Below are 14,877 nucleotides of genomic sequence, written 5' to 3'. Positions count from 1 at the left end.
AATAGAAGCAGTGCAAGAATCTCTTTCACCTCTGCCAGTGGCTACTGTCAATCTATTGGTCTTTGTCTCCCCCCAAGCTAGCAGTTTTCCGACCCACCTAACACTGCCTCAATAGCATCAGCAAATATTCTTGCACCCTTTCTATTTAAGTGTATCCCATCCCTGTAGAAGCAATCTCTCCTGTTAACAAGTACAGTCCAGGCTGAAAAAAATTCTACCCCTTGAGCCTTGCACAATCTTTCCAGGGCCGAATTGATCGACAAGGCTCTCATCATATACTCCCTCCTATCGTGTCTGGGCAGAATTGCAGACACTTTCAAATTCAACCCTAATTCTCGGCTTTTGTTCAACAGTGACCTGTACTTGTTAAGTAATTCTGCCGGTCTCCTACTCTTAATATCATTAGTGCCAACGTGTACAACTATATCACCTTTTGTGCCCTTAAAAGATGATATTCGTCATCAACCTTTCCCCCTGGCAGACATACCCTGGTCCTGTTCCACCTATCCTTTTTACAAAGCATGTTCCCCGCTTCCCTGACAATAGAGTCACCAACAACTACTAGTTCCTTCGGGACCAGCACAAATTCTTGCTACCTCTACTCCCCCAGACAGTGACTGGAAGGAGTCAGAGTAGTGTGTATGTGGGGAGCATTGTCGAAGTCACGTTATGTCAAGGATCTGGGTATATTCTTACCGTGTGTATGCCATGTCCAAAAATTTCATTACTTCGTACAGCATGTCCCATACCCACTTTTTCTTACTATTGAATACACCAATTGTCAAACTAATAGAGTAAGCTTATCTGCAAAAAGATCTAAACCTCCTTATCACTTCCTAGTTCATTTCACAAATATACGTGGTCTTAATTCTAATCTCAATGATGTCCATTTCCACTTGCAGTCTGCCTAACCTCATGTAACTTTTCTGAGAGAATCTCAGTTATCAGTTGATTCAACTATTGCTCATCTCAGTTGCCCAAATTATTCGCTATATGATTCCTTTCGCCTCAAAGGTGGTACTTGTGCATATGTCCATTCCAATATTCCCTATCAGAGACTTGGCAATTTGGAATCTCCTCATTTCGATCTTCTCTGGCTTAAAATCTCTCTACCTCATTGTGTCAAATTCACCTGTTGTCTCTACCATTCTCCCAACTCCTCTAATCACTTGGAGCTCTTTGACTTTCTCTCTTTGCAACTTGACTTTCTCCAGTCAAACTTTCCTAACAGTGAGGTAATTTTCCTTGGTGATTTTAATGTTCACAACTCCAGCTGGCTTCCGTTTTCTAGTCACACCGACCCAGCTGGTCGAAATGCTGAGGTTTTTTGCAATTACTAATGACCTTGCACAGATTGTTCATTTACCTACAAGAATACTGGACAATCATAACCATACAGCCAACATGCTTGATCTTTTTCTCAAAAACAATCCTTCAAAGTACACGGTCGAAGTGCGTGGTCCTTTAGGCACCTCAGATCACATGTTGGTGATTGTCTCTTCTCCAGTGGTGACTTTATCTCATAGCTATTCCCAACCTCTTATTGTTTGGCATTACAAGAATGCAAAATGGGATGACCTGCGAGATTTTTCTTCTTTTCCTTGGTCGGATTACTGTTTCAAAACTTCTGATGTCAACGTTTGCTTAGATCGTGTCAGTGAAATTATTCTTGTAGGAATGGAATCCTTTATTCCACACTCCACTTTAAAATTTCGTCCTTTATCTTTACCTTGGTTTTCCAATAAATGTGCTAAGTCTGTTCAAGAGAAGAACGTTGCATATGTTCATTTGTAATTGGCTTGTTTCCAGTTCTTCAGTCTCATTTTCTGCCTACACCAAAGCTCACAACAATTGTAAAGCAGTTATTAATCAGTCCAAACTAGATTTTGAACAGGCTAAGAGTAGAAAACTTGCTTCTTGCGCTAATGTTCGCCAAGTATTCTGGTCTCTTGTCAAAGCTATTGGCTGTAACCTTTGCCCATCTCTGCCCCCCACCTCTGTCAAAACCAGATGGTTCTGTTGTCACTTAAGCCAAGGATACAGCTGACCTGCAAGCATACCGTTTTTCTTCCAACTCATGTATTAATGATCTTGGTAAGACACCTTCTCCCATTCCCAACACGCTCCATTTAATGCCGCCTGCGGTCTTCCGTCAAAAGGGTCCTGAGCTAGATATCATCATTCTTCTCTTTCTTGGTGATGCCTTTCTACTTCTCTCTCTCTCTCTCTCTCTCTCTCTCTCTCTCTCTCTCTCTCTCTCTCTCTCTCTCTCTCTCTCTCTCTCTCTCTCTCTCTCTCTCTCTCTCTCTCACACACAGGGGGCAACTCGGGGAATTTTTTTTTTTTTTTTTTTTTTTTGGCTGGTGCAGCATAAGCCTCAGGCTTCCTTGTACCATATGGCTAATAATAATAATAATAATAATAATAAAAGGATCTCAGACTGATTTTGACGAATCTTGATGCTAAGAAAGCTCCAGGTCCTGACGGTATTTCTTCATTTCTCACTCTTCACTCTCTGTGCTCCTGAACTTACTCCTGTTCTTGCCACCTTTTTCACTTTCTTATTGCAAAGGTGTTTTTCCTTCTGCTTGGAAATTTGCTCATATCCAGCCAGTTCCTAAAAAGGTGACAAATCCCTCCAATCCAATTTTCATCCCATTACAATTACTTCTACTCTTTCTGAAGTAATGGAGAAATCAATTAACCACCAACTCTTAAACTACCTAGAAACATTCCGTCTGATCAACGATCGCCAATATGGATTCCATCAGTGTCGATCTACTGGTGATATTCTAGCTTATGTTACCCATTTATGGACTAATTCAATGGAAAAGTTTGGTGAAACACAAGCAGTCTCAAAGGATTTCAATCATGTTTGGCATAGAGGTCTTCTAAACAAGCTTCAATCTTATGGCTTGCTAACTGTTTTTTGTAATTGGTTATCCAGTTTTCTCTCTGATCACTCCCTGAGGGTGATGGTAGATGGCTCTCTGTCTTCTAACTTCTCCACTAATGCTGGTGTCCCCCAATGTTCAGTTATTTCCCCCACTCTTTTCCTCTTGTATATTAATGACCTTCTTCCATTGACTGGAAATCCTATCCATAGTTTTGCCGATGATAGTCCATTGCATTCCACTTTCCATTTTGAGAAACCTTGCCCTGCTCAATCAGCTTCAACTTCTAGAATATCCGCAACCAATTCCTTAAATGCCGATCTCCAGGTAATTCTCCATTGAGAAAGAGAACTTAGTTGATTGCAATCCTTCTAAAACTCAGGGTTGTCTTATATCTCACAAAAAGGATTCTTCTGCTCCTATGCTTATCTTTGGTGACACTCCGATTTCTAGGCAAAATGATATCTCTTTTGGGGATTACCCAGACTTCTAATCTCTCCTGGCACAAGCACATTACAAATATTGTTTCCTCCACATCTAAAAAACTTTGTTTTCTCTTTCTCTCTTGGCATTACTTTTCTTTCAAACAGCTGTTCAGTCTGTGCAAATTGCAAATCCACCTCTAACAGAGTCTCTCCACTTTGTCTCATGGATGTACTGTTTCTGCTGCATGCCTTTTCTACAGATACTTCCATGGGCACTGTTCTTCTGAATTGGCTTCTATAATTCCCACTGTCTCTTTCAAAGCAGTCCAAATACATGCTGCCACCAGCCAACATCCGTTTACTGTCCAACTTCAAACTCATAGAACCAACTTTTCATCTTCCTTGTTTATTCATTCAACTGCTGTTTTCTGGAACAACCTTCCTTCATATGTATTTCCTGAAAATTAGAGTCTACAGAAGTTCAAGTCTAATGTCAACAAATATCTCCTTTTGTCTTCTCAACCTCCAACCCAAGCACTGTACTAAGTACTATAAGTTCTAATACCTCTCTTGTTTGAGGTTTCATAAAAAAAAAAAAAAAAAAAAGTAGATGAATCTCATATTGCAGAGGCCCTTCATCACAAGTTGCCTATGTGTTACACTATGCACCTTTTATTTAAAGTAATACTCTAATAGAGAAGTTTGTTTGTTTGTTATTTGTTTTTTAGGAGCATTAGCAACTAAGGCCATATTGCTCCAGGGATATGCGGTGGTCATTCCCTGACCTTTCCCCATCCTCCGTATTTGGTGGTCACGGGCTCGAACCCCGGTCTAATCAAGAAGTGTGTGCTATGCACTGCTGCTCCTGCCTACGGAGGCACCAATAGAGAAGTACCTTGCTATTTATTTAAAATACATTATTTCTCACACTTGGTTTTGACCCTTTTTGCATTTCATCAGTGGCGAACTGGTCACTCGAAGTGAACGAGCTGATAATCGGGATGAGAAATACCCATGATATGTTAAATGCTTGATGTAGAAGGATTTAAAAAGCTTAAATAAAATAGGGCAAAACCCTCATGCTATGAGAGTTACAAAACATAATTGCATAATTAGAGTAGAGCCTCAGTCTAACTCAGGCTATCTCAAAACCTTCCAATCAATGATCGCCTATATGGATTCAGGCAATGTAGATTCATTAGTGATATATTGGCATATATCACTGATTATTGGATAAATTCAATGGAAAAGTCTGGTGTAACTCAAATAGCTGCTCTTGACATTTTGAAGGCTTTTGATCTTGCTTGGCATAAAGGTCTTCTTAAACAAGCTTCCATTTTATGGACTTCTAGCTGTTTTTAACAATTGGATTTCACACTACTTTCTACCTCCAGTTTGAGAAACCTTGATGTGCACAAACAGCTTCAACTTCTCAAATATCCACTACTACTAGTAATTCTCCAATGTGTAATATATTAGTTAATTTCAATCCTTATAAAACTCAGTCCCATCTTATTCCTTGAAAAAAAAAAAAAAATAATAAAATAAATATATATATATATATATATATATATATATATATATACACACACACACAGGTAACCCTCACATAACACGGTAATTTGGTTCCTACAAAATCTCGTGTAATGCCAAACCATGCTATACGGAACTAAGAGAACCAGTATAAAAAGGGGGGTTACATTCCAAAAGCTAACAAAAAATACACCATTTTTTATAACTATCGGAAACTTAATTTTTATAATAGTAATAACTAAATATTTTAACTTTATTTTTATAATAGTAGTAACTTAAATAGTAATAACTGACAAACATCTTACCTTACAAACTGTGATACATATATGTCAGATAATGTACGTTCATTTAATTTTCTTCCTCTTCATCTCTGCTAAGCACAATCAAAAAAGAACGTTTTGTCTGTTGCAGAATATCACCTTCTGAACTTTCTTCTGCAGCATCTTAGAGTTCGTGTATCTTTTGCTCTCTTTAAAAAATCAGTAATTGGGTTTGTTTGCTTTTGGATCTTTGTAAATAGGATCTTTGTAAATTTCTTAGTATGGAGCTAAACATTTTTGAAACTCCTTTTGAACTTTGTGCTCCTTTCAGTAGAATGATCTGCATTCAAGAAAAGATTCTAATTACTCGGCTAAGTTTATGCCTTCCCATATGCTTTTTAGTGTAAAATTTGGAACTTCAGAATTTTCAACTGCGCTATCATTCTCTGAATTGATTTGGTTTACCTCTGCTGCCATTTCCACCAAATCCGCTTCGCCAGTCTCACTTTTTCTACCAATATTTCGTGAACATCAGTAGTCACATCATCAAAACCTCCTACCAACTTAGCAAGTTCTATTATCACACCGATTCCGTTTTCTGCCGATTCGACCATATTTCCCGAATGAACTGACTCTGTCCATAAATTTTTCCAACACTCATTTAATGTCGATGGTTTTACTTTGAGCGATAAAGGTATGATTCCGATACAGTTCATAATTGAAAAATGTTTCCATGCCTCCATCAGTTCAACAGATTGGGAATCAATTTTTTCCAAAATCCATTGTAATGATTTTATGATATAATGAGTTTTAAGGTAGATATAAAGCATTAGCAAGGGCACATGATGCAAGAAAGAAAGCTTATATATCAGCCAAAAAAAAAAAAAAACCTCATTTCACCTATCCACTCGCTCCATATGTTTGTCTAGTTCTGCCTTATATCTATTTAAGCTATCAACTTCTACAACGACAGATGGAAGTTTGTTCCAGCAATCAACCACCTGCTGGCTAAAGGCAAACTTCTCCACATCCATCCTACAACTGACCATCCTCAATTTGAATTTATGCCCTCTGAGGCGATTATTCTGAGAAAGAGGAAGATTCCTATCAGCATTGAGCATGCTCAAGCCATTCAAGGTTTTATACACCTCAATCAGATCACCTCGCAAGTGCCTAGTCTCCAGGCACTGTAATTTGCAAAATTTAAGCCTTTCTTCGTAAGAGCAACCCTTTGATCCATTCACTAATCTCGTTGCCCTTCTCTGTACTCATTCCAAACATCTCTACATCCTTCTTAAAATGAGGCCTCCAAATTTGTATACAGTATTCAAGGTGTGGCTTGACCATTGCCTTATACAGGGGATAATCAACTCCTTATCCCTGCTAGAAAAATTCCAGTATATCATTGCAGACCATCTGCAATGCTCAGAAAACTTCATATCTGCCTGCACAATTACCCCCAGTTCCTTTTCACTCTCTACCACTGTCAGTGTAGTACCACACAGTTGATAGGTTACTCTAGGGTTACTTCTTCCCATATGCAGTGCTTTACATTTGTCAATGTTAAACTTTAGTTGCCACCTCTCAGCCCATCTGCTCAACTTTTCTAGATCCTGTTGCAGCAGCATTAATGAATACAGAAAGCGAAGAGCAGTGTCCATTGATTACCGCTCTGTCTTCTCCCACTCAACCATCCCTTTATCCACAACAGCAATTTGCCTCCAATGCCACACTGCTCCAATTTGTGCAGCAGTCTTCCATGTGCAAACAGTATCAAAAGCCTTTCTAAGATCCAAATATATGATATCAAAATTATTCTTTGCATCCAGTTCCTTTGTGACTACATAATAGTATCCAATCAAATTGGTCAGGCAAGACTTCCCCTTAACAAACCCATGCTGTGTCCGGGCTATAACTGAAGTCTTGTCTAGATGATCCTGCAATGCTTCATTAATTTTCCATGGAACAGAAGTTAAACTAACAGGTCTGTAATTACGTGTCTCCTTTTGATTTGTGGATTGGGGTCATATTTACACATCTCCAGTCCATGGGTACCTCCCCTGAGTCCAAGGAAGCTCTCATAATTATGGCTAAGGGTTTGCTTACTTCCTTTGCTGCCTCCTTTAATATAATTGGATAGATTCCATCCACCAAAGGTGCCTTTCTTATGTTTATCTTCAACAATTTCTCCTCCACTTTGCCCTCAGTTATTACAAAATCATTTAGCTCCCTGCTGGACCAATCTGATTCATCCCCTTCCTTCTAGAGTTTACATAAGTAAAGAACTCTTTGCTGTTTTTCTTTGCATCCCTTCCCAAAGATTTCTTGTAATCTGCCTTTGCCTGCCTAACCTCCTTTGTGACTTGGTTACAGACCAGCTTATATCTATCATAGGCTTCTGTGTCACCTGTTAATTTATATGTATCCCATGAATTTTTCTTCTCTGCCACATGTCTAATTAGTTCATCTGACATCCATTTAGGCCTAAATCTCGAACAATACTTCTTACTTGGTATGAAAAGCCTAGTAGCTTCCAAGATTAATTCTTTGAATGATTCCCATTTTGAATTTGTTATTGGTAACATCATCAGTTGGTCCCACGTTATAGAATTTAAATACTGTCTCAGACCACATTAGTCACCTTTGCGAAAGCAAAAACCCTTTCCTTTACCCTTGATGGTAGTTACCTCTTTGAGTTATTATTGTTATTTGATTTTTTTTTAGGAGCACTTGCAACTAAGGCCATATTGCTCCGGGGATATGTGGTGGTCATTCCCTGACCTTTCCGCATCCTCTGTATTTGGTGGTCATGGGCTCGAACCCCGGTCTAATCAAGAAGCGTGTGCTACGCACTGCTGCTCCTACCCACCTGGCTATGGAGGTGCCCCTCTGAGTAAATCCCACTTCAGCACACTGTGATCACTGCCACCTAGTGGTTTCTTTATCTGCAGATTCTTAATACATGAAGAATCACTACTGATAATCAGATCAAGAGTATTACTCCTAGTTGCCTCCCTAACATACTGCTGCAGAAAACAATCATCCAATAAATCCACAAAAGGCTTAATAGTGTGTGAGTGACCAAACCACAAATTCCAGTCAATATCTGGGAAATTAAAATCCCCCATTATAAGACTCTCTGATTTACTGGCCCACTCTATTTCCCTGTACAGTTTCTTATTATACTCATCAGAGTCATTAGGCCTATAGCACACTCCTACTCTCAATTTTGATCTCCCAGTGCTTATGTCACACCAAACTGACTTGACACCGCACTGTCCAGCGATGTCGACTGGCTTCACTTCCTAGGATTTTATGTGTTTCTTAACTAATAGCATAACCCCTCCTATCCTTTCTGTAGAAGTTGTACTCCCCAAATTCCAGTTCTGCATTCCTTATATCTGTGTGACACCATGTCTCTGATATCCAAACAATATCCGGTTTTGATGCTTTGAGCAATACCTCAAATTCATTTACCATTTATATCTTCTTTTTCAAAGTTACATTCGACAATATGTCTATCTGATAGTACATAGGTATTGTTCAACATGGTATTCACTGATTTTACTTGGTACACTAAGGAATAAAATTTCTCTGGAAATTCCACATTCTGTTTTATTTTCTTTTTATATACTAGAATGATTAATGTCTTATCCTAGTCATCTGGAACTAGTACACTTCACAAAACAATATCTGAATAATATGATGCAACCATTTTAACATTATTTTCTCTGCAATTTTTAAGGATTTCCGGTCTAGTTTCATCATACTTAATATTTTCTCTGACCTTTTCTAACCCAGTAGTATAGTAATTTCTTCAAAAATTTCATGCAGAAAACCCAAATATTTACTCTATACTTCAAAAATATCCTCCTTTTGGTTTTAACCTGTTTCCTAACATTTTTGGTTTCTGTAATTGTGGTCTTTCTTCCTATTCTGGGATTTTCAACAGCAAAACATTTTCCATCTTCCTAATATTTGTTTTTCATATCATTCCAAAATCATCCCTTGGTATTCCAATAAAGATTTATTGGTCTTATTCTTCCAAGTGCCTCTTTAATTTCTGAAGTTCACAATGGCTTTCTGAATTTCTCACCTTTACAGGATTTCTTCACACATACCTCTTTTGCAGCTCTCAATAATGTTCTCTTAAATTTTTGCCATTCTTCACCTAAAATCATATTAGCAATAAGAATGTCATTTAACTATTGAGCAAGAAGGTTTCTATATTTTTTGTCTGTGTTTGTTTTAATATCTTTTTTTTTTTTTTTTTTTTTTTTTAACTTCTTATTTTTGGCACTAATTATAATTTTTAATTTCCTCAATGCAAAATGGTTACTGCCAATTCCTCAAATCAGTTATATATCAAATTTGAAGTCTTTTGTAAATCCTCCATATATCTTTGTCTTCAAATATTTGTTTAAAATTTAATGATAGTCAATTACTTTTATTTCTATTATGCTCCCTCTGCATAAACTAGTGGCTATCTTTATGCTGAAATACTGTATTTGCAATTAAGAATGCATACAGTTTAATATTAAAATAATGAGAGTTTCACTGTAGCAATTTCAATTGTACAGATATTTTAGTCTGGTAGATGCAGTGATACATAAATTTATACAGATTATTTTTACTAATAAGTTATTTTAGTAATGACTGTTATCTTACAGTCATTACTAAAAGTCTCTCTACTCTGTCTCATATATGTTCAGTTTCTGCTACATACTTCCATGGGTACTGTTCTTCTGCATTTACATATAATTCATCCACTCCCTTCCAACCATTCTGAACACATACAGAAATCAGCAACCATTTGCTGATTTCATGCAGTATGCTCTCCAACTCCAAACTCGCAGAACCAGTTTTTCCTCTTCATCATTTATCCCTGCTACTTCTGTTTTCTGGAACAATCTTCAATCACATGTATTTCCCAAAAATTATAATCTATGGAAATTCAAGCCTAATGTCAAAATTATCTTCTGTCTTCTCAGCCTATGAACAATACAAATTACTATAGTTTCTAATAAAATTTAAATGTTCAGGTATTCTAAGTCTAGTAGACTGTGGGACATAAATTTATACAGCTTATTTTTACTAATAACACTGTAGTTGATTGCATTAAGTATAATTCAATAAAATGTTAATACTGTAATGAACAGTATATATTAAAAGAATGATTCTTACCTTGTTGTCATAAGTGATTGATGTCCACTATGAGCAGCAACAGATACAGCTAAAAAAAAAAATAAACTCTAAAAAATAAGCTGTACTTATAATAAATCATAATTATGTAATACAAATATTAGACAGCATTAGACTATGTTAGGCAGTGTTCACTGCAATTAAGGGAAACTCTTCTAAAGGCTGGTTACTGAAGAAAACTAGAGTTATTACAGAAAAACAGAAAAGTTATTAATTACAAGTACTTACACATTTGAGCAAATGAAAATATGGTATGGTCAGGTAACCACTTTAAGAAAAAGACAGCTGAAATTCCTTGCCAATACCATTAATAATAAACAACAGTTCAGCAGTCTTGCAAAAATTTCAAAAACAGATAAATCCAAATGTGAAATGGGACCTTATAAATAAAAGAAAATAAGGCCAAACTACAAACTGTTCATTTTTCTACTTTTACTGATCTTTTGTGTGATGCAATGAAAAGAGCATAACAATATGTTTATGTAGATAACAGTGGCATCACAGACTATCTTATCAGCAATGTAAGTTCATTGGGTCATTATTATCATAGTCTTCACAGAAACAATATTGTCACTTTCTTATGAGAATGTATGTGTTGCTATTGTTGTTACAGTTCAATAACATACTTTAGGAAGGTTGTACAATTTTGCACTTCAGGATTAATTAAAGTACAAATTAACATTTTAATTTTATCAGTTTTTGAAAATATGCCACAAGACAAAAACAAAATTGAGATAAAATATAAATAAAAATATAGAAGGAACAAAAAATTAAAATTCTAAATTACACAATTATTTTATATTACAGTAAAAAAGTTAAAAAAAAAAGTGAAGAAAATTAAAGACAAAATAAAATAAAATAATAAAAATATAACTCATTCTCAAATTATTACAATTATGAACTGAACAACAACAACAACAAAACAAAAAGGTACATGAAAGCATACTATTATGCCAAGGTCAGCAGAAAGCAATTCAGCCATAAAACTACAACAATTTAATTTGATAAAGTGCTTCCTGATTCAATCAAATCATCATTGGTTCAACATTTTTTTCAGAAAATTGCAAACTGCAGCCATAAAACTACAATTTAATTTGAAAAGTGCTTCCTGATTCAATCAAATCATCATTGGTTCAACATTTTTTTTTCAGAAAATTGCAAACTGCAGCACTGCAATTTTGATTGAGACATTTAAGTCTTTGAATGGACTGCATAAGCTCAACTCTGATAGCATTCTTCCTCTTTCTCAGACTACACACACACACACACACACACACACGATGGGGCATAAATTCAAGTTGAAGAAGGAGTGATATCAAAGTTTTATTATCCAGTGTATTTTCTACCACATCAATCCAGAATATGATCCAAGTCCAGAGTTATGTCAAGATTTGACAAAAATTATGTGATGCAGAGGTCAGATTCTAGTAGCAAACAATGTTCACACAATGATGCATATAAGATGCATTTCTTTAAGGATCAGATTGTAATGTATTAGGATATCTCTCAAATATCACAATATATTACAATCTGATCTTAACACATTTAAAGAAGTGTCCTAGGGGCAAATTATGTAATAAAGAAACAGCTGGTGCACATGCATGAGAAGACTTAAAAGCTATAAGTTTTATCACCACATCTAAGCTGGAACTGCACCTAAATTTTACAGTAAATCAATAACTCATTCATTCTTATTACTTGGGTTTAAAACCTGTAATTGGTTTTAGTTAATTAAGTTGATTATAGTTAATTTTTTCGAACCATTTTTTTTTTTTTTTTTTAACTCAAGCTGTGTACATACTGTTTGGAAACTCACTTAAGTGAGTTTTTGAACAGTATGTGCAACATTACAATCTGATCTTAGCACATTTAAAGAAGCAAATGAGACATATTCATGAGAAATTCACTCTAAGAATAATACTGACTCAAAAGTTTATCAATAACTCTGAGATGGAACCATACTTAAAGGGAGTTTGCAAATAGCATATACATTGCCTGGAGTGTGTTTTTAAGGAATTGAAGTTTGCAAAAATTGAAAAACTATGTACATAAATGCCTTTAATATTTCTTTACTATTTTGACTTTATAGCTGAACACTAGAGCGACATTATCAAAAAAAGTAAAATCAAATTTTCATAAAAAAAGGGAAAAATATTTATAACCAGTAAAAAAATTAAAAAGGCATAAAAGTTTTTCTCCTGTATGTTTAATTTACCAACACCGAGCCATGATTATGAAGAGGTTGAAGAAATGCACACTGAAACTGAGTCTTCTAGATGAACAGAAAACTCACTACACTATCATTGCCCATAGACTGGAGATGTGCAAATGTGATCCCAATTCACAAAGGAGGATCAAAGGCTGACACAAGTAATTATAGACCTGTGAGTTTAACTTCTGTTCCAGGAAAATTAATGGAGGCACTGGTTAAAGAAGCACTGCAGGACCATCTAGGCAAGACTTCAGTTATAACTAGGATACAGCATGGTTTTGTTAAGGGGAAGTCTTGCCTGACCAATTTGATTGGATACTATGATGCAGTCACAAAAGAACTGAATGCAGGGAATAACTTTGATATTATATACTTGGATCTTGATGATGATGGTATATCAAGATTGATGATTGTATATCAAGCTTAAGGTCCAAGTTTGCAGACGATACAAAGGTTGGCAGGGTTGTTAAGGACACTACTGACGCTATGCTGCTGCAACAGGATCTGGAAAGGTTGAGCAGATGGGCTGAGAGGTGGCAAATGAAGTTTAACATTGAAAAATGTAAAGTACTACATATGGGAAACAGCAACCCCAGAGCAGCGTACCAACTCTGTGGTACTACACTGACAGTGGTAGAGAATGAAAAGGACATGGGGGTAATTGTGCAGGCAGATATGAAGTTCTCTGAGCAGTGCAGACGGGCTGCAAGGGTAGCTCGTGGTGTCTTATCAATGATATACAGGAATTTTTCTAGCAGGGATAAGGAGGTGATTATTCCCTTGTATAAGGCAATGGTCAGGCCACACCTTGAGTACTATATACAGGTCTGGAGGCTTCATTTTAAGAAGGATGTAGAGCTGCTGGAATGAGTACAGAGAAGGGCAACAAGATTAGTGAATAGAACAAAGGCTCTTACGAAGAAAGGCTTAAGTTTTGCAAATTACAGTGCCTGGAGACTAGGCACCGGTGTGGTGATCTGATAGAGGTGTATAAAGCCTTGAATGGTTTGAGCATGCTCAATGCTGATGGCATTTTGCCTCTTGCTCAGAATAATCACCTGAGAGGGCATAAATTCAAATTGAGGAAAGACAGATGTAGGATAGATGTGCAGAAATTTGCCTTTAGCCAGCAGGTAGTTGGCCGGTGGAACAGACTTCCATCCCTTGTTGTGGAAGTTGATAGCCTAAATAAATTTAAGGCTTAGCTGGACAGGTTTTTCGAACAAACAGAGGGGTAAAGTGGAAGTTTTTTTTTTTTTTTTTTTTTTTTTTGGCTGTTGCTGCATAAGCTTGCTTTCTTGCATCACATGCCTCTACTAATGCTAAAATTATGGGGGACTTCAATGCTAAGGTTGGAAAGAGACAAAACAGCACAGAAAGGGGAACTATAGGAAATTTTGGAATTGGTGAAAGAAATGAAAGAGGTGGAAGACGTGTGGAATTTGCAGAATCTCGAGGAATGTCAGTGATGAACACTTTTTTCAAGAAAAGGGTGAACAGAAAGTGGACATGGAAGATCCCAAATGGATTAACAACTAATGAAATCGATTTCATCCTCACTAACTGAACATATATCATGAATGATGTTATTGTCCTGAACATGGTAAATGTTGGAAGTGATCACAGAATGGTAAGATGCACACTTGAGATAGATGTAAGAAAAGAAAGGAAAAAACTGACTTGAGTAAATAATACAAAGATCTTTGAGATAACAGAAGAGGAGAAAAAGCAGTAGGTACTGGAACTTAAGAACAAATTTGAGTTTCTGCAGAGTCCTTAGGACCAAAAACAAGGAATACTACAACTTTTTGAAAGTGATAAAGCCAAAGAAACCTATAGGTAAAAAGAAATCCAAAGAAGAAAAAAAAAAAAAAAAAAAACAGTCAAGAAACACTTGTCATGATGAACCGAAAATGACAAATAAAGAGCAAGAAAAACACTGACAGGGAGAAAATTGAGTATACTGAGTTATGCAAAGCCATTAGAAATAGACTCAGAGACGACATAAGAAAATTTAACACAAGAAAAGTAGAATAAGCATTAAGGGAAAACAAAGGATTTAAATCAGCAGCCATGAGCACTAATACAGAAAGACAAATGATACAGAAACAAAAGAATAGCGATAGTGTACTTATAAATAGCAGAGAAGGCATAATTCAAATAGCAGCAGACTACTATAAAGAGTTATACAAGGAGCAAGAGAATGATAGATCGTAAATTAGTAACACATACAACATACTTGATATCTTTCCTAATGAGGTAGAACATGCGTTAAAGAAAATGAAGAATCAGAAAGGGCCGGGGGAAGATGAAGTTACTGTAGATTTGTTAAAATTGGGAGGAAGAGACTT

At 36.3% G+C, this 14,877-nt stretch overlaps 1 protein-coding gene across 1 annotated transcript in view; it reads right to left on the bottom strand.

Annotated features, from left to right (window-relative positions):
• Positions 1-14,877, bottom strand: part of olf186-M (Ki-ras-induced actin-interacting protein-IP3R-interacting domain olf186-M) — a 159,413-nt gene that overhangs the window by 70,998 nt on the left and 73,538 nt on the right. The window contains exon 5 of the mRNA XM_090387893.1: positions 10,297-10,345. Within this exon, the coding sequence (XP_090244019.1) occupies positions 10,297-10,345 (49 nt within the window). The remainder of the gene's footprint in view (positions 1-10,296; positions 10,346-14,877) is intronic.

Source organism: Mastigoproctus giganteus, chromosome 13, assembly GCF_048544385.1.
Source record: "Mastigoproctus giganteus isolate SK-2022 chromosome 13, ASM4854438v1, whole genome shotgun sequence".
NCBI lineage: Eukaryota > Metazoa > Arthropoda > Arachnida > Uropygi > Thelyphonidae > Mastigoproctus > Mastigoproctus giganteus.
Note: the sequence above shows the minus strand (reverse complement) of the source record. Positions and strands in the feature narration are given on the sequence as shown.